The sequence below is a fragment of the Macrotis lagotis genome, chromosome 1 (assembly GCF_037893015.1).
Source record: "Macrotis lagotis isolate mMagLag1 chromosome 1, bilby.v1.9.chrom.fasta, whole genome shotgun sequence".
Classification (NCBI taxonomy): domain Eukaryota; kingdom Metazoa; phylum Chordata; class Mammalia; order Peramelemorphia; family Peramelidae; genus Macrotis; species Macrotis lagotis.
In genome coordinates, this window is record NC_133658.1 from 5,078,125 (window position 1) to 5,097,920 (window position 19,796).

A 19,796-nucleotide genomic window follows, 5' to 3' on the forward strand; every position below is an offset into this window, starting at 1 on the left:
ATAATGGAAAAGAGAAAGGTGCCACAGATTGGAGAAGAGCATTTTCTGATTTTCACAAAAAGAGAAGAGAATAGAGACTGCAAACTATAGACCAGAAGCTGGACTTTGCTCCTGGAAAACTTTTAGAGAGGCTCATTAAATGGAACCTCTAGAAAGGGCAGCAATGCCATCAAGACCCAGCTTAACTTCACCAAGAGTAGGTCATAACAAAGTGGCATCCTTTTTGACAAGATGATGAAAATCCTGAGGCCAAAGGTTATCTAGATTTAAATAAGTCTTTGGATAAAGTATCTTGATCTCATGGAGAAGATGAGGTATGAAGAGTAACCACTAATACAATTAGATGAATTCAGAATTGGGTGGGTGCCCAGACTCGGAGGAGTTGTTCATAGTTCGATGTCAACATGGCTGGAGGTCTCCTAGAAAGCATCTCAGAGATCTGTGTTAGGTCCGTGGTGTTTAATAATTTTAGGAATGCCCTGGATAAAGAGATAGCTGGTATTCACATCAGAATATGAGAAAATGCAGAGCTGTCAGGGAGAGCTAAGACAGGGGATGATAGAGTTGGGGTCCAACAAGATCTGGAGAGATTAGAACATTGGAGGGAATGGAATAAGATGAAATTCACTCGGGATAAAGATCTAATGTGCAGGTCCAAAAAAAATCAGCATCATAAGAAGATAGAAGACACACCATGAAACAGCTGTTGTTCTGAAAAAAAGCTGAGGGTTTTGGTGGACTGTCAGTTCAATGAGTATTAGTCAAAAAACTAATTTTGGGCCAAATGAAGAGCCTCCTGCTGGAGGGAGGTAAAATTCCCCTTGTGCTTGCCTTCATCAAACTCCTTTTGGAGCTCTCTATTCACTTCTGGATGTCCTAGGCGAAGGACATTGATGAGGTGAAGAGTGTCTAGAGCAGGACAATAAGGATGGGAAAGGGCCTGGAGTCCATCATCTGAGGTTCCATTGAAAGAAATGGGTATGTTTGACTTGGAGAAGATGCGAGGGGGTCAGGAGAGATATCTTCAGGTAGCTGAAGGATTTCTCTACCAGAGTCATTCAATTTGACCCCAAAGGGCAGCTCCAGGAGCAAGAAGGGGAAGAAAAGGAAACTGGAAGTCAATAAAAGTAAGAAAGGAGAATGTTTTCACCTGTAACCAGGTGTCACCTTCTGTAACCAGGTGTCTTATGCTTGTATTAAAATAGTAGGATCATTGATATATAGATAGATATAATCTATCATCTATCTATCTATCTATCTACCTATCTATCTATCTATCTATCTAAACTGGGAGAGAGGTGACAGGTGAGATCATAGAGGCTCATGAAGACTAAGTGAATTGACCCAGGTGCCTATCAAAGGACAGGGTCCATAGGAAGTGAATAATAAATCAGATGATAGTTAAGGTAGGAGGTAAAAGAGATTTGAAGATTATGATTAATAATATAAATCTAAAATAGCTAATATTTACTCAGAACTTTGTTTACAAAGTAAATTATATATATATATTAATTTCATTCTTCCAATAAATCTATAAGATAGGTGTTCTTATTAGTTCATTTTGCAGATGAGGAAACTGATGGAGATAGAAGTCAAACAGCTACTTTGTTAGGATTTGAACTCTCATCTTCTTGCTGAGAAGATCCAGTGCTCTCTCTATGTTTTCTAGTCTTAGTAGAAGATATTCTCCAAAGAAAGGCAACTCAGTAGAGTCATCGAACAGCCAGATGTCTTAGGGGCTAAGAACATCTGGCTTCAAGTTCTGGCTACAAAACCTCCCAGCTGTGTGACCCTGGGCCAACCCCATAGTCAACTAGGTGGTGCTGCAGGGGATAGAAGGCCAAGTCTGGAGTCAGGAAGACCTAAGTTCATATCTGGCTTCAGATGATTACTTTCTAGGTGACCCTGAGTAAGTTATTTCACTGTTGTTTGCCTCAGTTTCCTCATCTCTAAAATGGGGATAACAATAGCAATTATCTCCATGGGTTTTTGTGAGGAAAAATTGAGATAATAATTGTAAATCACGTAGCCTCTCACACAGTAAGCTCTATATAAATGTTCACTGTTTTATTATTATTATTATTAATTATTTGCTCCAAGGGCAGATATGCTTAGGCAGACTGAATTTCTTTGTGAGGATTTCCTCTGCTGATGCAATTCCAAGTCCAGTACAAACCCAGTCTTCAATGGGTTCATTGATTTTGCTGTCCACGGGTAGGGCTCAGCCTCTCTGTGTCCACCCATCCCCCCATCTTCAGGTGTTTGCCATGTGGGTTCCAGGCGAAATGCTTGGAATTGCCATCAAATTCTTAAGTATGTATTGGCTGATGATGATCTCTGAATACAGTATGTCTTAGATGACATAGAGAAATCTTTCCAACCTATTTTCCCCAAAATGGACATCAAGAGGCTTGAGTCCTTATTCCCCCTCTGCTGATGACTGACTTATTACCCAATTAGTAACAGCTCAGAGCCTTCAGGGAGACTATACTTAGCTCTGGGATGTCTCCTCAGCCTAAACCTGGGGCCTTTAAGAAATGTCATATGTAAATGGCAGCTGTGGCTGTTTCACCACTGGCTCCAGCCCCTCCTCCCTTTTTCTGTATTCAGTACAGTCTGTTCTCTCTCTGTTTCTCTCTCTGTCTCTCTGTCTCTGTCTCTGTCTCTGTCTCTCTGTCTCTCTGTCTCTCTGTCTCTCTGTCTCTCTGTCTCTCTCTCTCTCTCTGTCTGTCTCTGTCTCTCTGTCTGTCTGTCTGTCTCTCTCTCTCTGTGTCTCTTTCTTAAACATCCCCTAAGGTAATCAGAGTGCTTTTCTGCATGCCTGTGGGACCCTGATGAACCCCCTTTTTATTCCCTTAACTTATAAATGTGTTTAGAGCCCAAGAGGGAGACAGACTCTTCCTTACTGAGGGACTGAGGAGCCCCATCTGCTCCATAAATAACTCACCTATTCCTGGGCCTCAAATCAATGACTCCTGTCTCTGACACTCCCTCCATCTCATTTCATTTACCCTTGCTATTCACAGCCCTTGGTCACCATTTCCTGCCCAATATGAAGGGACCATCTCAGCTATTATGAAGGAATCTTGGGGAAGAATGTAGGCTTTTAGGGACTTTCTCAGGCAGGGGAGTTAGAATGTACCTCTCTGCAACCAATGTCAAGTATGCACAGAATGAGTAGAGATAGTTAAAATTACAGTTAAGGTCTGTCCAACTGGAGGACAGAGAGCAGATGCTATTTTCTTGTAAGTACCATTGATTGTAAGTGTGACCTTAAGTAAGTCACTTAACTTCTGAGGGTTTCCGTTACTCCACCTGAACTAATAGCCGGATCAAAATCCACAATCCTCTGTGAACAGGTTCATGACTTTGGCCTCAATTGTATCTTGTGCTTTACCTTGTGGAAACAAAAGATTTATAGTCTCACTCAAGGGGACACTCCTTCCAGGGATGCAGATTGCAAGCCAGTTTCCTGCTCATCCTGGGAATTTCTCATCTTTACCTTCCTCTGAATCCTCTTTGTAGAGCATGCTTTTGCTCCTCTCCTTTGAACATAGTTTGGCTGCCAATGGAACAGCTGGGTTTGGGGCTTTCCTGAGTTTGCTGTCTGTGTGATCCTGGTGTCACATGATTTTTCCCAATCACATAATTTCTTCACTTCACTTTGAGCTTGCAAGTCATCCTTGAATGTGGGCAATGCACCTCAGAGGACTTGCACCCCTGCAGTATCTCTGCATTCCCCTTTTGAGTTACTCACAATGGGGATTCAGAGACTTTGGTCTCTTCTAACTCACAGATGTTTAACCTCCTATTTGAACCTAAGTCTTCCTGATTCCAGATCCATCACTCTACCCATTGTGTCACCTAGTTCCCTCTCTAGGAGGCATGGTAGATTCAAAGGAGAATAACTGCCATCCTCATAAAGCTTACAGTCTAGTAGAGGAGAGCATGGACATCAAATGGATACAAACTAGAATGTAATAATGCCATGAGAAGGCTATAAAGGGTTATTGTTCTTCTTTAGAATTTGAGGAGCAACAAGGGCCTTATTCCAATAATGTTTTTAAATTACTTATCTATAGTCAAGTGGATGATCATGAAGGAAAAAATGCTAAGCAAACATTTTCAGTAGCAGTAAGAAAAATATTTAATGGTTCTATTCTTATTAAAAAAAAGTCCAAGTAGAACTATAAAATTTGAAATCTAGAGATAAGATTAATCTTAATAAAATACTTTACAACTTGAAATATATAGCAAAACCTCTAAAACTAAAAATTATGTTACATATAAAAATGGAATAAATATTTTAAACATTTCTAATCCTTCTGTGGTACAGCACTGTGATGTTTTTTCTGATCTTGAGACACACTCATTTCAGGTAGGGATGAAGCTGTTTGGGCTTTGCCTTTCTTGACAATCCAATCCTGATTGGACCACAGCATGTCTTGAGAGGATAGACTCTTACAATTCCATGGGACAAACAGTTACCTAAAATTATATGAGAAAAAAGCCAAAGAAGAAATTAATTATTGAAACTATCACGAGATTCTATATTAAAGAAAGGTACTTTTTACTATTTGAATTAGTAATTTTTGACGTATGCTCCTTGTAGACACCATAGATGACCGCAGTCCAAATTAATTTCTTTTCTGGTATCTCAGAGGCATTCTTCTCACTAGAGTTACTATTTCACCATACACTAGATTTATTCCAACAAAGACAAAAGAGTTTGATGGGAGACCCAGATGTTCATAAAATGTTTAAACAGATGACTACATTCACCTATCCTCCAGAGCAGAATGAAGGAATCATATGGAAAACTTTGAGTGAACACCTAACCTATTTCTGCTGGAACATATTTAAACACTAATTCATTTGAATATATGAAGCAATTACCATCAGGGCATTGTCCTAGATGACTGGGGAGACAACATCTAGGTAGGACCTGGTTCCCTTCCCTACCAAAACTGAAAGTCTAATATAGGATAAGACACAAAGAAGCAACAGGGACTTGTTAAGGGCTCACTTTGCATCAGACGGGGTGACAAGCATGAAGAATACAAAGAAAGGCAAATACTAAGGGTGCTGATAGTGGGAAGTCTGAGAAGTTTGGAGTTCCCTCCTTTATCCTCAAGGTGTCACATCTTTACTCTTCTGTTAACTTCACCCATGTTGTACTATGAGGGACCATTTCATTTTGTCTTGGCATCCCCAGGCTGTAGCATACTGCTCCATATAATTCAGGTGTTTAATAAATATTTGTCGGTTTGAATGATTCCCCTCTACTCTGTCCTACTCAGGTTATATTTGGGTGGCTCTTCTAAGTTGTAAACATTCCATTAAGAAAGTGTAGAGAAGGTCAAAAGGGAGACACAGATCAATCAGTACACTAATATTTAAGAAGTTCCGACTATATGCCAGGCCTTGGCAAAGTGCTAGGGAAACCAAAGGAGGCAAAGGACAGTGCCTGACCTCAAAGACCTAACGAGGGAGACAAAGGCAAAGCATCCATAGAAACATATACATAAATACATAAACACAATGCACACATTCAGAACACACACATACACATACATAGACTGGATAAATGCTATTTGTTGCTGTTTGTTCTTCATTCTTGAAGAAGACCCTGGTGGGGGGGGGTGGCTGTGCTAAGTCCCCAGTCTTACTTTTTTTCCTTCTGAGCCATCTAGATCCAGTGGACAAATATGAATCAGGATGACTGGAGATAGTCCTGAATATCCTGGGAGACCTTGACTTTTTAAAGTTAGGTCTTTCCTGGTCACAATTTAACTGAGGCAGTGCCCATACGGTCATTAAGGTCCGGTAAGAGAGAGATGTGGCAAAAAGGCCAAGAATAACCACTTCCAAAAAAGAAGAGAAAAAAATTGTTTTTTGGGGAGAGGTTAAGACCATCCGAATATCTCCTTGATTAAGTAGGATGGAAAAGAAAAGAAACAGTCTTTCCCTACCTCAACAAATCATCTCTCTCTCTCTCTCTCTCTCTCTCTCTCTCTCTCTCCCGCTATTTATCTAATGGTATGCATGTATAATCTGGGAGGGGAAGACCCTCAGCATTTCTGGCCAAAGTAGAAACAATTGCAGTTTGAATTCATGCTGAACCAGAGTCCAAACAATGGTCAAGTGGACTTAGGCTGAGATCCAGTGTTGGCCAATCAAAGAGAGTCAGTGATCTGGGGCTCCAAGATCTCTGTAGGGGTATATGTATGTGTATGTGTGTATGTGTGTGCATTTACAGAGGAAAGGTACTATAATAAGATGAATTGGAAATGGCTTCCTATAAAACAGGAAATGTTATTTGGGACTTAAAGATAGGGAAGTCAGTAATTGGAGATGAGGGAGACCATTCCAGACATGGGAGACAGAGAAAATGTCCACAGCCAAGAGATGGAATGTCTTCTTTGTAGAGAATCCAGCAAGCCAATGTCACTGGATGTTAGAATTTGTGTTGTAGAGGGAGAAGACTGGAAAATGAAAGAGGTGCCAGGCCTTGAAAGGCCTTTGAATGTCAAACCACACTTGGTATTTGATCCTGGAGGTACTAGGGAGTCACTGGAACTTTTTGAGTGGGGGTGACATGGTCAGACCTGTGTTTTAGGCTTTAGACTAAATGGAAGATGGACTGAAATGGGAAGAGTCTGGAAGCAACAGCTACTACAATAGCCCAGGCCTGAGGCACTAAGGGTCTGCACCAGGGTGAGGGCAGTGGCAGAAGAAAGAAGGGGGCAAAATTCACAGGTCTTGGTAACAGCCTGGATATGAGGGGTTAAGAGATAGTGAGGCATAAATTGTGAGCCTGGAGGACTAGGAGGAGGTAGGAGGTGGGGAGGCTAAAGACAGAAAGCTCATGAGTTCTGTTTTGGACATACCAAACTTCCTCTGTCAGTTTAATTACAGATGCTAAGTGGGGTTTTCTCCTTCATTTTTCATTTGCAAAAATTTTCCAGGAAACCTATTATAGAGGATACTTTCTTCCTTCAGGTTAAACAGGTCTTTCTTAGCATAAACTTAACAGATGATGTACAGATGTACACAGCTCCTGCAGAGGGGAGGCATATTTCACTGGTTGATGGACCCTTACGACTTTTTCTAATTGCATCACTGCTGTTCTGAATCTCTTTAGATCTTTTTGTTGTTGAATAAAATGAACTCTGAGCAAACACAGTGTCTTTTGAGGGATCAGGAATTTTCTAGGTCATTAATCTGGCTGGAAGGTATTTTGCATCTCTAATTATATATTTTGCATCAATGACATAGTCAAGATTTGTGCAAAAAGGGAGCTAGTATGGGAAAATATAGTTTTGGCCTTGAAAAAAATAATGATAGAAATATTTTCCATGATTATGTTTGCATTATTGGAGTAGTTAAGAAAAATCACTAGCTCCCCAAATTAATAAAAAAGTAACAAGCTAGCTGAACAGTTTAAGAGATATGAGGTTGGAATGGTTGGGGTAGAATAGGTTAATTTGTGAATTGTCAGCATAGAAATGGTAATTCAATCCTTGGGAAATGAGAAGATCACCAGGTAAAATAGCATAGAGGGAGGAAAGAGGGGCTAGGACAGAGTCTTGAAGAGGATATGACCTGGATGAGGATCCAGCAAGGGAGAAAGAGAAGGAGCAGCCAGAGAGGTTGGAGGAGAACCAGAAGATTGAGTCCCAAAAAACCTAGAGAAGTGAGAGAATCAAAGAGGAGAGAGCCCAAAGTGGTAGAGATATCAAAGAGAATAAAAATTGAGAAAAGGCCATTGGATTTATCAGCTAAAATTTTACCAATACTTTTGGAGAGAGCAATTTTAGGGGAGTGATGAGGCAGAAAGCCAAAGGAGTATGAGAGGAAAGAAACAGACATCAATTGTAGACAGGCTTTTCAAGTTTAGCCCCAAAGAGCAGAAGTGTTATAAGATGACAGCAAGGATGGAAGATTCAAGTGAGGGTTTTTTTTAGGGAGACACGGACCCTTTTGAATGCAGGAAGGAAGGACTTTTGGGTGACAGAGTGGGGATGACATTCTATTGAGGGAGTCAGAATGGAATAGAATCTCTCATGCAGGCAAAGGAATTGGTCTTAGTCAAGAGTAAACTCACATCTTCACATGAGACAGGTGTGAAGAAGGCACCTGAGAGAGAAGAGGGAAGAAGCAGAGATGAACTGCAAGGTAAAAGTCTCCCTTTGAACTCACAATAAAACATAGGTTAAAACATACTATATAAAGTATGATTTCTTAAAGAGGGTAATAAACTGACCCAGTATGTGGGCAGTTATTGGATGGCACAAACACATGACTAGATAAAAAGTCAAGGCTGTAGATAATGGACAAGAGCAAATACAACTGGATGGGACTGAGAAGATGGCCAGGCTTGTGGAACTGGGCAAATTCAAAGTCCAATGAATGACTCACTGCAGACCTGGAAAGGTCTCAGCTGTCCTCAAATTCTTTCCTACCAGTCTCCCATGAGCCACATCTCCCCTCTAAATTGACATGAAATGCTCCTTGTTAGAATTAAATCACAAAAGAAGGAACATCATCTGTAGAAAGTTCCTGAGTTATACAAGGGGAGGGAGAGGTATGGAAGTGTCCTCTAGCCTTCAATTCTTAGGATCTATTGGTTTGGAAGATGACTTTGTGGTCCTAGTTAAGGAGATTTAAGACAGACAAATGTTCAACTGCCTGGGTCCCCATGAGGAGTTGGGCAAGGGGACCCAGCAGGGTGCTAGGGACAGGTGTTAGGGAGGTACAGCAAGGACAAGGACAACTCTACAATTTTGCCTGAGTCCGACAGAGCTGAACAATATTAGAGGTGCTACTAATATTGACTTAACTTCTTGTTTTCCTTAAGGGAGTTTCATTTTGAGTAATATTTCCTCCTTTGTGTATTGTAAATAAAAAAGGATCAACTGCTATGGTAATAAATCATATTATGAGAGGATCATGAATTACAAGGGTATAACTCCATCCTATAGCAAGTGTGGGTGACTTGCTCAAGGTCACATAGTCAATAAACAGCAAAATCGATGACTGGAGTAATACTAAGTTCAAATGTAAACCTGAATTATATAAAATGAAATTACTACATGAATAACAATCAGAAATTCAGTTTACAAAGTTCTTTGGTAATATACCTAATTGGGATTGGAATGAATCATTCCACTGAAAATTCAATCCAAAAAAATTCCATTTTAAACTTCCAATTTTAAAATAATTTCCTGGGCCCAACCTTTTGTGGAGAGTTATTTATGTGCACATTAGAAATGTTCTTCCATGTAAGAGCTATTCTACCAGAGAATTGGAGAAATAAATCAGCCTCAATATTGGAATATACTTTTGCACTGAGAATAACATCTCCAGTGTATTTTTCAAATGAGATTCTAAATGTCATTTCAAGTTTTTGATCATTTTAAACACATATGAATTCCAGTTAAGGAACTTATAAAAGTTATCAAATGTGCTGGAACTTCATGTTCCTTTTTTATAATTTTAAGCAAAAATCCATATTTTGTTTAAAAAATAAAATATTTCAATAACCATAATAAAAGTGTCCTGGAAAATGAGGTCATCTTACCTGCTTTCAATAAACTGGGAATTCTTCCTTCCATAAGTGCATCAGAGAATAAAGCAGGATTCTGAGACAGAGCTTTTTCAAAATCTGCAAATAAAGACAAAAAATATAGTCAAGTGTTTATTTTAATATATGCTTGAATGATAATAGGGGCCAGTGAGTTTATAAAAAAAATCTTCCATGATTTGGCTCTTGGTATATACAAGTCAAGGCAAGTGTGTCCCCAAGTTGCTTTAGAAATCAGTTAGCTTGTCATATTTTTTTTTGTTTTTTTTGGCAAGGCAGTTGGGTTAAGTGACTTGCCCAAGGTCACACAGCTAGGCAATTATTAATTGTCTGAGGCTGGATTTGAACTCAGGTCCTCCTGACTCCAGGGCTGATGCTCTATCCACTGCACCACCTAGCCACCCCAGCTTGTCATTTTTTAAAACTAATTTTAGGATCTAGTGATTTTTGCTTTCTACTAATACAAAGGTAATCATGGAAAATATAGTTTAGGTCATTTTTTTTCAAAGCCAAAAGTGAATGTATTTTCTCATAGCATCTCCCTTTTACATAAACTTTGTTCATGCCTTTAATGCAAAATATGTAATTAGAGATACCAAATATCTACTAATACATTTAATAACCTAGAAGAATTCCTGGTCTTTCAAAAGAGACTGTATTTGTTTGAAGTTCATTTTATTTAACAAGAAAAAGGCCTAAAGAGGCTAAGAACAGTGATGATGCAATTACAAAAAGTCATAAGAGGGCATCCCCCAGAGAAATATGCCTGCCCTATCCCTCTGCAGGAGCTAGGGACATCTGTACACTGCCTGCTCAGTTCAACTGTGACCATTCCTACTCCCACATGCTAAGAAAGGTCTGTTTTACCCCTGTAATAGGCTTCCTGGAAAATTTCTGTAAGTGAAAAATGAAGGAGAAATCCATTTCTCATGAGTAATTCAATTACCAGAGAAGTCATCACCATCCCCAGCTCCCAGCACAGGGCCTGGACACAGTAGGTGTTCAAGAAAGGCTCCTTGGGTTTCTGTGAGAACCCCAATGTGCTAACGTCTCCAGTTTCTGCCTCTTTTCATCAATCAGATAGTCAACACTCAATACAAACTTGATATGAGCCTAGAACCATGCCAAGGTCTGAATAAGAAAATTAATATTAGAAAATTGGGAGCCTTTCATGGTTTCAAAAGAGCTTCCATTTATTAGAAATAGGAAACTTTTTCCCCTCATAGTTAGCTGTTCATCTCAATAATATTTCAATTTATTATAGATATTCTCTATGCAGGTACACATCAAACTAATCAGAGCAAAAATAGTTTAACATTTTCAAAATGATAATTTTGGAATATGGATATTTAAAAACTAATTTCAAATGGCAAGCCCTTAACAGAAGGAATATTAAAGCTAGGGGGAATTTATTAATGTGCCAAGCCCTAGAACTTCAGAGATGAAAAACAGTTTTGTCCCTGCCCTCGGGAAGGTTATAGTCTTCAACCAAAAGGAAACATGGGTATCAAATGAAGATCATACAATATCATAAGAAGACCATCATTCAATGGATAGGTACATGGGTTTTGAAGGTACCACTGAGACAATGGAGATGAGATTTTAGAGAACTTTACTAGACCTAAAATCAATTTTTAAAATATTTATACACAAAATTGAAAGCAAAAGAGATAGAAGAATCAATGAGGCAGAGAGGTAGCATAGTCTTGAAGTCAAGAAGACAAGTTCAGATCTAGTTTCAGACACTTAATAAAGATGAATGACCCTAGACAAATCATTTAACCTGGGTCTGCCTCAGTTTCCTCATCTGCATCTATCTCATAGGGTTGCTGTGAGGATGAAATGAATTGGTATTTGTAGAGCATTTTGCAAACTTTAAAGCAATATAAATGCTAATTAATAGGATCTTAAAAAAAGTGAAAAATGTCAAAATTGCTAAGTGAAAATATTAACCCAAATATTTGGATTAGGAAAAGAATTTAGAGGACATCTCAGGGAATCAATGGGATTACTGAAGACATTTGAGAAAAGTTACAGGCCTAAATTTGTGAGATGTTGGCTTTTTTTTTTTTACTGTGAAGATCTTTGTACAAAAGTAATATCTTTGATCATGACAGGGAGAGGAAAGGAGATGCGCCTAGCTGATATTTTAACTGTTCTCAAGTTATTTTTCTATTTTATTACAGATTTTGCACATTTTTTTCATTTCCTTTCACATTGGAATATACATCACCACTTAATGAATATTTCCAACTCAATATCACACAGGCATTTCAAACTTCTTTAGTCTAAAAGAGACTTCATTAATCTTCCCTATAATCCTTCCATCTCCCTAACTTCACCATTGCTGTCAACCCCTGTCCAATGCACACAGGCTCACAACTCAGAATCATTTAGATTCCATCATCTCCTTCACCTATTATATCCAACCAACTCCTAAGTCTTGCTAGTTCTCATTTCATATCTCACATCTCTTCCCTTCTCTGAACTAGAACCACCACAGACACCTATTACCTTTTGCTTGGGCTCCTGCTATCACATCCTAATTGCCTTCTCTACTTCTCTTTACACCTCTACTTTCACACAACTGCCAAAGTGATTTTCCTAAAACCCCAGTCTTACACCCCAGCTTGAGGTGAGGAAGTTCCTGTGGCTTCCTCTTGCCTCCAGGTTCAAATACAAACTCCTGTTTGTCATTTAAAGTCCTTCACACTGATTACAGCAGACTATACAGCACATTGCTCTGCTCATATTCTGCATTGCAGTCAACTGAGCTTTGTGTTGTCCATCACATCCAAGATTCCATCACTCCCCTCCATCCCTTTGCTTCCCACTTCCCTCCACTGCCGGAATCCTTAGCTTTCCTCAAGGGCCACCTCCTACACAGGGCCTGTCTTGAGCTCCCTCTCCACAAAATTTAATTGGCATTTATTTTTATATTTGTTTATCTGATATATGTTGTTTTCCCCAAATGGAACATAAGCTCCTCGAGGGTAGGGACTGTTCTGCTTTTTCTATGTATCCCAAGCACTTAGCACAATGCCTGTGATAGAGTAGGTATATTAATAAATGTTGGCTATATGAACAATAACACTTGCAATTTTATCAGAACATTGAAATATGTTAATAATTATAACCATTTGGAGAATTGGACAATTCATTGATTAAGCTGCCCATGACTAGATTGGTTGCAATAGCTAACAAAGCACAGTGTGCAGAGTTAAGCTTTAATAATTTTTTTGTTGAATTTAATTCCATTTATTTTAGGATTATGGGGTTTGGTCTAGAATCATTTGGTCAAAATACTCATTTTAGAGAGAGAGAAGGAGACCCAGAGAGTACAAGAGACCTGTGCACGGTACCCTCAGTTTTACATCCCTCCCTCATCTTAGGTAAGGACATGGGAAGGATGCAAGGCAGTTCTCATGGTGTGGGCTAGCAGGGAAGGAGTTAAGCTCCCTACAGGGATGGAACATCTGGGACCAACAAACCAAAGGAGCCAGGAGAACAATCTCTCTTCTATGAGGCTGCTATCTGCCATCACATTTAAGCAGGACCAGTTCAGGCTACTCCAGCTAAAATTGATAAAATCTACATGCAATGTGTAGGTACAACAAAGTCTAGTCTATGCAGTAGGAGAGAGAGCCACGTGGGACTCAGTGTGTGCAGGTTCCCTCACTGAAGGGGCCAGGGGTCCACAAGTCTCCTCCTTGCTGTGGACATCACTGTGCCCTCACCCTCTTGCAGAAGCTAGTAAAACAACAAGTGAAGGGTGTGTTTCTTACCATCCCATTTGGTATGGTATTCTTAGGCAGGGATGCTGCTCTGGAATGCAACCACAGGGAGACCCATCCCAGAGAGGTCTGGAATAATGCTGTTTATTCAGGTTCAGCAGACATTTCCTACCAGTTAATCCCTGATCAGAGAACAGCACAAAGTCCAGTGAGGCTGAAATATGATTAATGTGAGGAAGCAGTGGGAGGAAAAACCAGAAAAGGTAGCAAGGAGAAGTTCCTTAATGAGATAATGTACACAAAATGCTCTGCAAACTTTAAAGCACCAAATAAATGTTTAGGGTTATGACACTGATGATGTTCAGAAGAATTATGGAAAAGAGGGTAGGAAAAAACAAGTGGCCAGAGAGCCAGTCTCAGGGAGACTTACTTTAAATCTGTCCTCCTCCCCACGTTCTAGTTGTGGAGCCCTGGACAGGTTCTTCACCTTTCTCAATGCCCTGCCTCCCTAAGAGGTTCTCTAAGATTATAAAGTACAGAGCAACTACTGATCCATATTGATAGGATCAATGAACGATCCCTACATCAGGGACTTTATAAAGCTTCATCTGTTATCATAAATGTTTCTAAGAGGGTAACCCTGGTTTCTCTGAAGTGTGGAACAATGCTAATGCCCATCACAGGCCCTTCTAGAGACACCCACGTCTGGAATCATTGTGATGGACACATTACAAAAAAGATGATTTTTGAAGAAGACCAGACACTGAAGTTGACTGTTATAATAGTCTGGGTAATTAAATGAGAATTGGAGGAGAGGAAAGAGTGAGAAGGGAATAAATCTGAGAGATGTATAGCAGGTAATTTCTTAATCTGAGCTCTACACACCTGATAAGTAGGAAGATAGATAGATGGATAGATAGACAGATGATGGATGGATGGATGGATGGATGATGGAAAGATGGATGGATGGTAGGTGGGTGGGCAGACAGAAAGACAGGTAGGTAGATAGATATATAGGTAAGTAGTAGATAATTATATTTCAAAAACAATTCAATTGCTCTATAATCATATGTATCTTACTTTGTGTGATTAAAAACATGATTCTGCAAAAGGGTCTATAGGCTTCACCAGCCTGACTACCAAAATGGTCCATGACCCAGAAAAGCTGAATAAGTTCTGGTAAAAAAGAAGAATTGACAATAAATGTCAAGTGGGTAAATGCCAGTGTTGAAGTAATTAAGTTGAAGTAATCAAGGATGACTCTGAGTCTAATGACTGATTAAAAAAATATCACATATGGACTGTCAAAATTCAATGCAATTTAATAAACTTTTATTAGGCACTTACAAGTAAGGCATTATGCAAGATCTGGTGCTGCAAAGACAAGATGATAAACAATCCTTGCCATTTGTCCCTGGGAGTTAAGAGACAGAAAGAAGGAATTCACATATACCAAGATATTTTATGTCAGTACTTTTCATAGTCGCAAAGACTTGGGGACAAAGTCAATGGCCATCAAATAACTAAATGAAATGCAGCACAAGGATGTAATGGAATAATATTGCATGATACGAAATGAAAGATATTTTAAGATGCAAAAAAGTAAAGAAAGGAATATGAACAGATATAAGGTGAAGCAGTAGAATCAGAAAAAAATCTACATGATCATAAATTCAACAGAAACAATCTCCTCCAAATTGTAGTGTATGTAAATTGTGTGATTCTAATGAGGAAGCCTTAGAGAAGAGAAGAGATAATGGATCTCCTCCTTCTTTGCTAAGGGGAACATTACAGGTATAGAGATTACAAATACTATCAGAATAGACTAAGGCATTGGCAGACTTGACTCCTACTTCTCATTTTTTCTTTGTGAAAAATGGTTCCCAAGCAACAGGAGGAGAGAGGAATATATGTAGAAATGTAGGTAAAGGAGACATTTTAAGAAAGGAAGGAAGGAAAATAATCTCTATCCAATCCTGTAGAGTGAGGAAAGGGAATGAATGCAGTTATAAATGCAAACAGGATCATTCTAGAAGTAGAGACTGTTAACCATAAAGATGACAACGAGTCAGGAGTTGAACATTGAAGGAGAACAGGAAGTCTAAAGGGAAGGATGATAAGGAAGAATATTCTGGAAAAAAGTTCCTATGATTGCCTAATGGCAATGTTACTGTAAATGGTTATGGGATTCAGAGGGCCTGTATATCACATAAGTGGCAACCTGGCACAGGAAAATAAGAGTTCGAGATAAGGGTCAACCTCTGAGTCAGGACCATTTCTGACATTTGCCTGGCAAATCACTTACTCTTTCAGCATAGGCTGAGACCAAAAGTCACATCACAGAGCTGTTGGGAGGATCAAAAGAGAAAATACACAGAAAGCATTTTGTAGACCTGAAGGCTTGATATAAATGCTAACACTACCATCATTATAATCATTATTCTAATTCTATGTGAGTTTTGAGTAATTTTAGAATTGAGAGTTAGAAAGAACTTCTAGAGTCTCTAATCTAACCCATAAACCAAAGAAACTGATCTCATGACCTCTGTGTCAAGGGGGTGTTAAAACTCGGCACCCCTCACCTCTAAGCAGCCCATTCTACTCTGGAACAGATCTAATGGGTAAGACATTTTTCTGGTGCAGGTCTCAGTTATCTTATCTGTACAATGAGTAGGTGGGACTGGATGACCTGCATGCTAAGTCTCTTCCAATCCTCCCTCTAAACCTCTAGAGTTTTTTCCTTATTGGCAGAGTATGGGACAAGAAGCAGAAGACAAGTATATGGGGGAGGAGGGCCTATAGCCTTTAGTGCCTCATATTAGTGTGACCTGGAATAAGTCCGTTCCTCTCATTTAGACCTGACTCTTCACCTGTGAAATCATAGCAGACTGGATGGTTTTGAGATCACTGGTGACATTAGGAACACAACGTGCAAGTCAGAAAGACCTGAATTCTAGTTCCAGACACCTACTGGTTGTGCGACTCTGGGCAAGTCAACCACCTCTGTCTGCCTCAATTATAAAATGGGGATAAGAATGGTACCTACTTCCCAGTATGGTTGTGAGAATCTAATGAGAAATATTTAGATATTAACACTGTGTCAGGCACAGTCATGTCCAACCCTTCATGCTTTCATGGACTTTTCCATGGAGTTTTCTTGGCAAAGATACTAGAATGATTTGCACTTTTGTTGTCCAGTGTGTGCTCACTTTACCACTGAAGAACTGAAGCAAATCAGAGTTAAGTGATCTGCCCAGGTCAGAATGCCAGTAAATAATTGAGGCTGAATTTGAACCTGGATCTTCTGACCACAGGCCAAGTCCTTTTTCCATTGTAACATTTAGTGGTCTCATGTTTAGCAACAAGCTATTATCAACATCATTTCAATTTTTTTTTTTTTTTAGGTTTTTGCAAGGCAGATGGGGTTAAGTGGTTTGCCCAAGGCCACACAGCTAGGTAATTATTAAGTGTCTGAGGGTGGATTTGAACCCAGGTACTCCTGACTCCAAGGCCGGTGCTTTATCCACTACGCCACCTAGCCACCCCCTCTAATGTCTTTCAAGCCTCAGGATTTTGTATGAATTTTCCACCATAGTCCTCTTATACTCTAGATGTATATTCATTCATTCTTTCGATGTTTATACATCTAGCTTACAAAGGAATAAAGTGTCAGGCCTAGGGGCAGGAGGATTCATCTTCCTGAGTTCAAATCCGGCCTCAGACACTTACCAACTTTGTGACCCTGGCTAAGTCAATAAACCCTGTTTGGCTCAGTGTCCTCATCTGTAAAATCAGCTGGAGAAGGAAATGACCAATCATTCTAGTATCTTATCCAAGAAAATCCCAAATTGGGGTCACAAAGAGATAGGCAAAACTGAAATAACTGAACAACACCAACCATGAAAAAGAAAAATTAAACTGGTCTATTTTCTTACCTTTTCCAGAAGGTGAATGGAGTAATTCATCATCGAATGAGGTTGAAGAACAATATCCACGAGGTACTTCCTTTTCTTGGTCTGTATGTATTTTTTTCCACTTAAATGAACTCTGGTCTCTCTTTGGTATAGTCACACGTGTGATTATGTCACAGGGTAAGGAAGGTGCACTTATTTTTTCCGAGTCAACTGTCAAGTCTTCTTTTATCTTCTGGTGTAGCTCCTTCACAGAATTATCTTTGCCAAAGTCACTTTTCTCTTTATTATTTCTTGTTTCCCCAATGTATGACATTTCTTCTTCTTTACCAATTTCATGAAACAGGCAAAGTTCTCTCAGGACAATATCAAATTCACTTTTCATTTCAAAATCACTCACTGTCTTAGTTTCTGTTGATAAACACTCAGCTGTTATGTCTGGAGAATACTTATTTCTTGCAGACAAATCAGTTTTTAAATTATGGTCAAGTTCTGTGAATTCATTCTTTGAATGAAAAAGTCTTGAATTTGCTAGAGTGTCTTCTTCCTTCTCAATTTCGTGAAACATGCAAAGTTCTTTTAGCACAATATCAAATTTATCCTTCATTTCAAAATCACTTGTTTTCTTAGTTTCTGTCAATAAACACTCGGTTGATAAATCTGGAGAACACTCAATATCTCTTGTGGCCAAATCAGTTTTAAATTTTTGGTTAACAAATTCTGTGGATTCATTGTTTGAATGAAAAAGTTTTGAATTTGCTAAAGCATTTTCTTGAAAAAAAGGCTGGTGCTCATTTCTATCAGTCGTGCCGTTTTGATTACCATGGATTTGATTGATCTCGCTAGCATTTTTAAAATTTGGTTTCCCTTTCATTAATAGGGTTGATGTTAAAATGCAAACCATGGTATTTGTGGTCATGGGGCTACATTCCATTTCTTTCTCTGTCTGTCTCTCATTAGAACTTTGATAACTATGTATTCCAGTTAAATTTTCTATTGGACATTTTTCCTCATTCCAAATCAAGTCTTGGATTTTTTCTTCCCCTCCGCTTAGGAAATTCCCAACACATTCTTGCTGAGTTTTATTAATGGTATTTGACCGAATGTCAATAGCATCGTGGTTTCCCAATTTCACCTGCTGCTCCATATCCAAGAAACAATTCAATTTGGAATCAAAGCTCCTGCTATGAAACCTTTGTTTCTTTTCAAGTAATGTGTCTTGTGAATCAGTATTTGTTCGGTGGAGATGTTCCGTTGTATTGTTTTGGTGACCTTGTGTAAGCTGAGGAACATACCTGATGGTTTTTCCATCACTTTTGCAATCTCTTTCGAATAAAGAGATTCTGCCCACATCACCGAAATTACTCAGGAGAAGAACTTTTGCATATCCATCAAAAACACAAAAAAGTGTGTCTTTAGGGATGTCACGGGAGGAACTGTGGTATTCTTTGAAGGCCGCCGGTCTGTCCTGGGCGGTGATGAGGTGACAAGCGCCTGGGACTGCAGACACATAGAGACTTCCTTTGTAACGCCCGCAGGCCTGGACTTCGCGGCGTTCATCAGAACTGGAAGCTTGCACTGTTAGGAGCAGAAAGTTCCTTTCCCGGGCCGCGTCCCGGCCTGCTTCCGTGGGGACCACGGCCAGGCGTCCACGCCCGTCCTTCCGAAACTCGGAGCCGGCCACTCTTGGGTTTCCCAAGTCCCACGGTGGGGTTTCACCCGCATAGCAGAAAAAGGCAAGGTGCCCGGGGCCCGGTGCTGCCCCTCCCCGCGCCGCCGGGCCGGGGGGGAGGCGGGGGCCGGCGCCGCGCGCCCAGGCCGGGGCTGCCCCCAGAGCGCGCTGCCCGGGCCGGGCCGGGGGCAGTGCCAAGGCCCGCCCGGCTCCCCGGAGCCCCGGGGGCGCGCGGGGCCCCGCCGGCCTCGCCCCCTCCCCGGCCAGGGCCGGGGCGCAGACGCCCGGCTGCGGGCCCCGGGGGAGGCGCCGCCCCGAAGGCCCCGGGTGCAGGGCGCCGGCCGCTCCGACGCGGCGGCCCGGGGGGCGCGGCCCCGGCAAGGCCTCGGGGCCCCCGGCCGGAGCCCCGCGGGGCGCCTTGGGGGCGGGGCCCCGGGCGCCCCGCCCCGCCCCGCACCCCGACACCTGCCTCGGGGCCGGCAGCCCGGACAGCGGGGGGCCGAGCACGGGCGGCGGGGCCCGGCGGCGGGGGCGCCGACGCTTGGGCCCCCGCTCAGGAGCCCCGGCCCCGGGCCCGCAGGGGGTGTCCCCCCCGAGCCGGGGGCGCTTGGCCCGCGGCGGCCCGGAGGGGCCCCCGGCCGCGCCCTCCATGCCCTGCAGCGGCCGTCACGTGCTCCTGGGCGCCAGGCGCGAGGCTCGCAGGAGGGCGGGAACGGGAGGCGGGGAGAGCGCAGGCGCGTGCCTGGCCGCCTCGGCCCCGCCCCCTCGCCTCCGCGCCTGCGCAGTGCGCTGGGGCCTGGGGCCCGGGCCGGCGCATGGTCTCGGCCCCGCCCACTCCCCCCGAGCCCCCACGCGGCCCCTCCAACCAGGAAGCAGGACGCGACTCGGCCCCG

At 41.4% G+C, this 19,796-nt stretch overlaps 1 protein-coding gene across 1 annotated transcript; it reads right to left on the bottom strand.

Moving 5' to 3' along the window:
• Positions 1–4,246: 4,246 nt before the first annotated feature.
• RAD51AP2 (RAD51 associated protein 2) lies at positions 4,247–19,554 on the bottom strand. Its single transcript, XM_074190338.1, has 3 exons — positions 17,256–19,554; positions 9,584–9,667; positions 4,247–4,488 (listed from the first exon to the last, which is right to left on the bottom strand). The coding sequence occupies exons 1-3, from the start codon at positions 19,552–19,554 to the stop codon at positions 4,370–4,372; spliced, it is 2,502 nt and encodes an 833-aa protein (XP_074046439.1). The 3' UTR covers positions 4,247–4,369.
• Between the last annotated feature and the right edge of the window lie 242 nt (positions 19,555–19,796).